Source organism: Rhincodon typus, chromosome 25 (genome assembly GCF_021869965.1).
Source record: "Rhincodon typus isolate 14 chromosome 25, sRhiTyp1.1, whole genome shotgun sequence".
NCBI classification, from domain to species: domain Eukaryota; kingdom Metazoa; phylum Chordata; class Chondrichthyes; order Orectolobiformes; family Rhincodontidae; genus Rhincodon; species Rhincodon typus.
This window is the reverse complement of record NC_063356.1, coordinates 8,746,544-8,755,926: the sequence shown is the minus strand read 5'-3', so window position 1 is coordinate 8,755,926 and position 9,383 is coordinate 8,746,544. Positions and strand designations below refer to the sequence as shown.

Below are 9,383 nucleotides of genomic sequence, written 5' to 3'. Positions count from 1 at the left end.
CAAGGTTTACCAGCCTGATTCCCAGATTGGCAGGCCCGAGGTATGACGAGAAACTGGATAGGTTAGGATTATATTCACTGTAGTTCAGAAGAATGAGTAGGGATCTCACACAAATTTATAAAAATTCTAACAGGACTAGACAGGGTTATAACGCAGGAAGGATGTTTCTGATTACTGAGAAGTCCAGAACCAGGGGTCACATTTTAAGGGTATAAAGACCATTTAGGACTGAGATAAGGAGAAATTTTTTTAGCCAGAGAATGAACCTGTGGAATTCTCTGTCACAAAGAGGGGTTGATGTCCAAACATTAAATGTTTAAGGAATTAGATATTGTTTTTGGGGCTAAAGGGATCAAAGGGTATTGGGAAAATGTGGGAACAGGGTACTCGGATGATCAGTCATGATCGTATTGAATGATGGAGCAGGCTCAAAAGGGCTGAATTGCGTATTCCTGGTCCTATTTTCTGTTTAATATGAAACAAGTGAGTGAGTGAAGATGTTGCATGGAATAGTGAGCACAGCAGAGCATAAAGTCTGGTGGGAGATAGGTGCAGTAGCCAAAGAGTCAGTGTGAGGTAGCAGAAGGACTTGCCTTCTCAATCTTTCCCCTCATCTGACCTTGGATTATACCTCCACCCATCATCTCTCTAATTCAAGAACAGCCCTATGGTCCCTTTACTGGAAATGGTTTGAAATAGCTACCTGATCATGCCTAACTCCATATTAAAATCAGGCACTATTTTTAATGTTACAACATACCCATATATTTTTCAAGTGTCAAACCTGGTAACGAATGGGCTTTTAACATCATGATTTCATGCCAGTTAGGCCAGCATTAATATTTGAAAAGGAAAAGTGTTTCATCTTTCACAATTTCTCTTATTGTGACAAGTTAATTTTGTGCTGATAAAAATTTAATATCAATTCCATTCAACTAGAAAATACAAGGCCAATGTATTTGATATAATTTCTATGATGCTCTGCTGTAATGATGTTTGCAATCCCATTAGCTGTCCAGCAATGATCTAAACAGTTGTGAATGCTATGTGGTCAATCTCCCATCCAAACCACTACAGTATGCCGGTGCGTATACTCCAACTGTTTCAATCAGGAGATTAAATACCAATTCTTCAAGAGAGTTTTCACCAACAGTACAAATTCTAAAGTGCTGGGCTAAAAATATAACATGAGCAGATATTGCAGAAGGTTAACAGGAAATTATTATCTATGTGTCAAGTTAAGTCAAACGCCAGTCCAGCAAGGTAATCAAGATTTAAACAAGAAATTTCTTTTAAAATACTAAAATGGTAAGGTTTTATTAGCTGAACCACGTACACAGTACTTTTCTTCTACAGCTAAATTCATAGACTCATGCTTACAAACCAAATGCCGTATATAAAAATTATAAATCTGTAACCTATATACAAAAAGAAGTCACTCATTTCAATGCATTGGTTGAAATAATTATAATCTGCATGACCTTTTATAATATCTGCAACAATTAAAATGTTCTACCTGATATTCAGAGCCCTTAAAACTGAGTTTTAGTGCTACTCAGTCACTGTGTAATGTTAATTGACGCAAGGGTAAAAAGTCAATTACCTGGATAACTGGTTCTTCAGGTGCATGTGCGGAAGGTATTGCATTCAGAATCAGCAAATATTGAGTTTGATTGCTGTTGATTGTTCAAAGACCTCTCCAATTTATACTTTATTGCTCTGGAGTACTTACTGCTCAAGCATAACAGTGGGCTACAGCCAATGGTCAAACTTCATGAAGTCTGTTCTGCTAAGTTCCTTATTACCCAACTATTGAAGTTATACAGCTGCTTGTAATTTCCTAGGCTGTTATTGGTCCAAACTGTGCATTTGCCAGAATTTGGCCACTAGGGACTCTCTGGCTTCCACCAATTATCCATCATCAGGTAAGTCCAGTAGATCCTCAGAGCAGTGACATTTTCATTCCTACACCAATGGCTCTCTTGTTACCCAATTATTGCATAATGTAGGCTTGTTGTAGACTTGAGCTTACTGGAAAATGAATTGTTTGAGAATGCCCCAAATTCATTTTAGAGTCCTAGACTTGCATCTGCTGTAATAGTTGAATTTGAAATTGGTTCCACATTTGAAAGGATGTTTCTCATATGAATAAAATACCTTTTATCCTTCCTAGGTCAGATATGAAACCAAGTCCATATACCTGACAAAACAAAAATACTGTGTTTCCAACACATGCACTGAAGAGCCAGGCCAAGATCAAGTGCTACATGAAGACTGTCAAACGTTTTTCATCGCATCTTTAACAGACATCCTGGAGGGCAGCTCTTTGTTTATTTTTTATCTTAATGAATGTGAAAGTATATTCTAACAGACTGGCATTTTACTCCATTTAATCCAATCTTCAGAAACTGAAGTTCTGCAAGCCCACAAGAAAATTAAACCCCCATTTTTTTCTCCTTGCTGGATCTGAATACTAGTCACAACTGAAAAAGGACATTATTTTTAAAGAAAAAAATTATTAGCCAAAAGCTGATTTTTCAAAACATGACCTTCTCCCCTTTTATTCCAAAGAGGCAACAAACACTATTCTGTAATGTAAGCACAACAATGTTTGAAGAAATGGGATTTTATAGTTAGGCTGCAGTTGCATGCTGCTACATTGTAGTGTTAATTTCAAATGTAGGAAGAAAATTCATACGATGTTTCTCTAGGGGGAGAAAAGTAGCCTGATATTAAAACAAGAAAACAAAAGCATTTTGAAAATAATCATTTCTTGTGATGGATACTTTTCTGCCCTCACCCTTACAAAAGAAAAAGGACCAATACATAATGGAGCAAAGTTCTGTTGACTGCAATACATTTCTCGGACCACAAAAATTGCCATGTTTCATGCAAGATAATGAACACTGGTGTGTCATTCAACTATGGAGAATGCCATTGAGTTGTCCTCTCTTAACATCCATACGTCTGTACTAACAGGAGCTAAAGGATGGTGAGAAGCAGTAACCATAGCTTAAATATTTTGTGATGGCCTCCCCCAAACAAGTCAAAGGCCCAAGGCTAAGATCTATTGTTGTCCCAGCTGACCTACCTTAGGATGAACTAAATGATTAAAAGTTGAAATATCTGATTGTTATAGTTTATACTGACCCTCATGCTGCACTAACTTACTATTTTGTAATACATCCTATCATCCCTTTTAAGAAAAACATTTTCTTGCCGCATTACAGCCAGATTTGAAGCACTGAAATTGCATCCAATTTAACACCAATTCTGTAAAATAAATGGTTTTCCAAAATGGTTTACCATCTCTCAGGAAGCAGTCTTTCTGCTACATTTTACTGAGTATTTGCATTGGGTACACAATGAAAATTAAAAAAACACACACTTGTACATTATCTCAATTAACAAACACTGGAAAAATACAAAATCATGTAAGTTTCATAATAACATACCAAATGCATCAGGTAAACCCTTTCCTTTCCTCCCTCACTCATTACAAGATAACTATTCAACTTGTTTCTCTTAACTCCCACCCCCCCTTGAGGTTTTTGATAAATTTACAGCGCACTACACTTTGATCTTTGCCAACTTTCTAGAAGTGGACAAAGCATCAGGATGGTTCTCCCCACTCATCCAAAACTAATATTGACTCCATACCATCACCACTGAAAGCAGCTGCAACATTGGTTTTCTCCATCTAGATTAAAAGTTACTCGAAGTCCTTTTCCTGTTGAAGTGAGTTTCATTACTGATACTTCAGTGATGTTCTTTAGTCTAAATTCTCAGGACTTGCAAAAAAAAAAGATGTTTTTCTCTCCTGGAGAACCACTTTGTTGTAAAACTCCACTTCTGTTTCAGGAATGCAGGCGAGGCAGTCAATGTAGGAATACTGGATGGAGGAGAGACCATCAATTTGACTTGGTGTTTGTTTCAAAGGACTTGCATAAGGCAGAGGTTTAGGCCACCCTGATCACCTGACCCACTATTTCTTCATTCTGCTGGTGTTTCTGCAGAGAGGAGGAAAAGGAGATTATACCTCTGAGCATAATTTCTATTTAAAATCAATTCAGAAAATAATAATTGATGAATGCTCCCTAGAAGATTTATATAATCTAACTGCATTGAAGGACTTAAATTATTCACTATGGGGAAAAGGTAGATTTAAGGACAGAGGATAAGTTGGGCTGTAGATATCATCTGTCCCAAGTTTACCGTATGTCACTAAAAATAACATTCTCTGGGCTGTAGTTGATAGTGGGTTAACTGGCATGTTTCAATAACTCAGGGGTTCCTCATAACTTTGTCCTCTGTCTGATCCCTTTCATAGGGCCCTCCCCACACTAAAGCTTATTTACGCACACTGAAGATTCCAATCCATGTTCGATTAATTTTCATTTTTGTAGTTTCTTGCTAAACATGACCTCAATTTCTATTACAGTGCAATGGCTGGATCAACTCCATATTCTCCAACATGATAGCACCAATCTTCCTTTAATAGCTATTCAATGTTTCTGGCAAAACTAACCACCAGAAATCTCTATCACTTCTATTGCTGCCTCTAGGAAGCCTATATTCCTTAAACATGCCAAACACATTTTCCTTTATCCCATGAGCTCTAAACATTGGCTAAGTGAGTCCACGACCCGAGCACTTCCACACCTTGGAAGATCCGATGAATCTTGTTATATGATAGGTGATCCATTTCCCACCTCCAGCCTCTAAACTTCATCAAAAACTGACCCGTCCTTCCTTTATCTCATCAATGTTACTCTGGCCAGTGCTCAAAGCTCTTCTCCTATCTCTTTGGAGATGCATCAATAATATTGTGTATCTATTTCTTCACGCTAACTGTATCAATCTAGACTCGTCACATTCATCTCATGTAATTTGTCCAAAATTGTGCAATTACTTTCCTCTCCAAATGCCTATCTGCTCTCTATGTCAGACTTTAAAAGCCAAAGCTTGGCATCATCCAATAACTGCTTCATTTGGCGTTTTCTTTTGAATTTTTTCAACCTTCGTGAAGTCTTAACTATCTATTAATCTTGGTTCCCTGATTAAAAACGCTAAAAAGGGTTTCACTGCCTTCAAACACTTATGATGATGTTCAAAGTTGTGATATAATGTATTTTATTGCGTACCATTATTTACCCAGGTCAATCCGACACCTCAAAAGTTGGTGGATTCATGGTTTGAGAACATATTCAAAATGACTGACAGTACATCTACAAGCAAGCACAATTCCGCTGTTTGGACTAATAATGCAACCTGAAACTGTTACAGTACATGTGAAAACAAAAAGCAGAAACATCTGGAAATACTAAGGTTGAGAAACAGCTGTGAAGCAATGGAAACCAGTCAACGTTTCAGGTGCAAAACCCTTCTTTCAGATGATAGTTGTTCTTCATTCTGAAATGTTGACTGATCATCTGCAACACTGCAGATGCTATCACACTTAATTATTTCCAGCCTTTTCTATTCTTGTTTCTAAGTTTTCAATATCTGCAGTATTTTGCTTTTTGTTTAGCTTGTGAGGAAAGCTCCTTGACATGCTACTACTGTTGTTCAAATTGTTTGAAGTGGGTAAGTCCCCAGGAATATTGATCAGACAATAATTAAGACTAAAAGGAAATCAGATGTAGAAACATAATTGTTTGAAGGAGTGATGTCTATGGAAGGAGCTTTGACATGTTATTTGGTTAAGTGGAAGGCTTTTAAAGATAAAGAGCTAAAAGTAGTTGTTTTTCAGAGTATAGCACCAAAGTCAGAATTTTCAGATTACAAGGTGTTATATGTACTGATCCAAACTCTGGGAAATGAGCATCATTATTGTGGATTCTGGATAAGACTGCCATATCTTAAACCAATAGCTGTAGTACTGTAAATGTGATCACTTTTTGTGGTAAAGAGATGGACTCTATTATGTTATGGCTTTAATAAGCTCAAGTGTGTGCAAAACCAGATTTTGTTACTCTACTTGCCCTATTTCCAATATAACCTTGGCTGAACCTGCACTGGTGGAGAACTTTCATTGAGGAGGGTGTCAGAGTGCAGAGTGAAGGTGGTAGCCCCACACCATAATACATTACCTTTTTTTTGTTTTTTCCTACAGCCTACCCAGAAATCATTCAGGCTGTTGAATAAATATAAATATACAAATAAATATCACAAAAATTACAGATGACAACCTTAAGGGTTGGTTTTCAATAAATACTTAAGGCTAGCATCATTAAAATCTTCATTTCTCAAGGATACATCTTCAAGGGTGAAGAAAATAAATTGCATTGATGGTCTGTGTACAACTTCCAAAAGTTTCCTTTCTACATTCAAAGGTGGGAAAAATGGCAAGAAAAAAATTGTATACTTTCAAGAAAGAGGAGATACGATTTCCCCTTATTCAAATTACATGCATGCTCATATGAGTGTTCTAGTAATACTCAATCAAATTAATAACATGCAGCTGATGAGAGACCAGGTTAATCAGGTAACAGATACACAATGTTGGAAATATACAGCAGATCAGTCAGCTCTGGAAGTGAATTGTGGGTTAATGCTTTGGGTAAGACCCATGACTCAAGACAGTTACTTTTCCACACTCCTTTATCCACTGCAGTTGGCACAAGCTGTTGTTCGAGCTCTCTACAACAGAGAGTTGTAAGCACCATCTTGATCTATCTTTCCAGTATTTAAATATCCACAAAGCTATTGTGATCTCTTTCACATCAATGTTTGCCAATTTTAATAAATTACAGAGATTTTCTTTCCCAAAGAAGCAAATTTGTTCAGTGGATGCAAGCTGCTCTCCTACTCTCTTTTCCCGTTTTTCTGATTCCTTTGGACTTCTAGCCTCAATCTTGTTCAGATGCTCGTCTACCGAATTTTTAGTATCCTCTGACCTTCTGCCTGCATCACTCCAAATGATTTTTTCTCCTAATGCCTCCACCAAGTTACAATCTTGACATAATACTCCACTCTTTGTTGTCTTATTTCTGTGTTCTCTTCAAATTCTTCCAGACCCCTTTTGGACTTTTAGCATTATCTGTTTGCTGAGAGTCGCCAAATTTGGCATTCCTTTTCCATTCTAAAGTACCCCTTTCTGCCTCCTCTTTTAAATCTCCTATGAAAATTTCTCAGATTCTCACCACCAGAATCATGTGAAATTAGCTGAGAAATTGGGACAGCAGCACCCACCCTTTGTTCACTATAAATCATTGTAGGTTTAGCTGTAAAGTGTGACTTTCAAAATCATTTACACCACAAATAGCTTTGAACAGCAAGAATTTACCACTACTACTACTAGTCCAAAGTAAATATACAGGACAGGTGGATATTAAGATTCTAATCGTATTCTAATGATACATTTTAGACCACAAGACATAAGAGAGAGGAGCAGATTTATGCCAGTTGGCCCACTTAGTCTGCTCTGCCATTCAATCATGGCTGATACATTTCTCAACCCCATTCTCTTGCCTCCTCCCTGTAACCCATGATCCCCTTATTAATCGAGAACCTATCTATCTCTGTCTTAAATACATTCAGTGACTTGGCCTCCACAGCCTCCTGTGGCAATGAGTTCCACAGGTTCACCACCCTTTGGCTGAAGAAATTCCTCTTCAGTTCTAAAGGGTCAGTCCATCTCTGTGAGGCTGTATTTTTGTGCCCTAGTCTTATACTAGTGGAAACATTATCTTTACGTTTACTCTATCCATGCTTCTCAATATTCTGTATGTCTTAAAGAGATTCTGCACCACCCCCATCCCCCATCCCCCAAAACTCCAAGTACAGACTCAGTGTCCTCAACAGCTCCTCATATGACAAGCTCTTCATCCCTGGGATCATTCTTGTGAACCTCCTCTGAGCCCCTCCAACTCTAGCATATCCTTCCTTTAATAGTGGACCCAAAACTGCTCAAAATATTCCAAATGCAGTCTGATCAGGGCTTTATACAGCCTGAGCAATGCATCTCTGCTCTTCTTTTGTAGCCCTCTTGAAATGAATGCTAACACTGCATTTGCCTTGCTAACTGTCAAGTGAACTTGCATGTTAATGGTCAGAGAATCCTGAACCAGGACTCCCAAGTCCCATTCTGCTTCAGATCTCTGAATTGGAGATGATGTGGAGATGTTGGTGTAGGACTGGGTGGACAAAGTCAGAAGTTACACAACACCAGGTTATAGTCCAACAGGTTTATTCAACCTCAAGCTTTCAGAGCACCAAAGGAGCAGTGCTCTGAATATAACCTGGTGTTGTGTGACTCTTGACTTTTGTCAGATCTCTGAAGTCTTCCCCCACTTAGAATATAGACTATGCCTCTATTCTTCCTACCAGAGGGCATAACCTCACACTTTGCCACATTGTACCCCATCTGCCACTCCCTTGCCCACTCTACTAGCCTGTCCAAGTCCTTCTGCAGCCTCCCTGCTTCCTCAATACTACCTGTCCTTCTAACTATCTTTGTGTCATTTGCAAACTTAGCAACAATGCTCTCCGTTCCTTTGGCCAGATTGTTAATGCATAACATGAAAAGCTGTGGCCCCAATACAGATCCCTTCAGAACTCCATGAGTCACCAGCTGCCATCCTGACAAACACCCCTTTACCCCTACTGTCCACCTTCTGTCAGTCAGCCAATTCTCTATCCATGCCAGTACCTTGCCCCTAACACCATGGGCATTATTTAGCAGACTCCTGTGTGGCACCTTCTCAAATGCCTTCTGGAAATCCAAATATCTCAAGTCTACTGACTGTCTTTTGTCAAACCTGCTTGTTACCTCCTCAAATAATTCTAACAGAGCTGTCAGGCATGACCTCTCCTTGAAGGAGCTGTGCTGACTCAGCCCTATTTTACCATGCAATTCCAAGCACTCTGCAATTTCATCCTTAATAGTGGATTCTAAAAGCTTACCAATGACCAAGGTTTAACTAGCCCATTATTATCTCCTTCAGAACTCTGGGGTGTAGTCCATCTGGGTCAGGGTGATTTATTCACCTTAGACCTTTCAGCATCCCAGCACCTTCTCCTTAGTGATGGCAATTAAACTCACTTTTGCTCCCTGAATCTCGTGAAATTCTGGTATGCTGCTGGTGTCTTTCACTGTGAAAAATGATGCCAAGTACCTATTCAGTTCTTCTACCATTTCTTTGTTTCCATTACTACTTCTCTAGCCTCATTTTCCAGTGGTCCAAGGTCCACTCTTGCCTCTAACCTCTCAAATCTAAAAAGACTTGCAATCTTCTTTTATATTACTAGCTAGCTTACTCTCTTAGTTCATCTTCTCCCTCTTTATTGCTTTTTTAGTTATCCTCTGCTGATTTTTAAAGCTTCCCAATCCTTGAATCCTTGGCTTCCCAGTAACCTTCACCGCATTGTATTTTTTTTTT

The 9,383-nt window shown here is 38.5% G+C and overlaps 1 protein-coding gene across 6 annotated transcripts in view; it reads right to left on the bottom strand.

The window, feature by feature from the left end:
* Positions 1 to 1,286: 1,286 nt before the first annotated feature.
* Positions 1,287 to 9,383, bottom strand: part of LOC109915420 (nuclear transcription factor Y subunit alpha) — a 68,512-nt gene continuing 60,415 nt past the window's right edge. For 4 of the 6 annotated variants that reach the window (XM_048611909.1, XM_020515039.2, XM_048611907.1 and 1 more), the window contains one exon: positions 1,287 to 4,010. Coding sequence is in view for 4 of the 6 variants with exons in the window: in XM_020515039.2 (XP_020370628.1) it covers positions 3,960 to 4,010 (51 nt within the window). In the remaining 2 variants the exon portion in view is untranslated. Of the gene's footprint in view, positions 4,011 to 6,092; positions 6,137 to 9,383 lie in introns of all 6 variants that reach the window. The other 2 variants (XR_007264726.1, XM_048611911.1) reach the window with 1 other exon arrangement.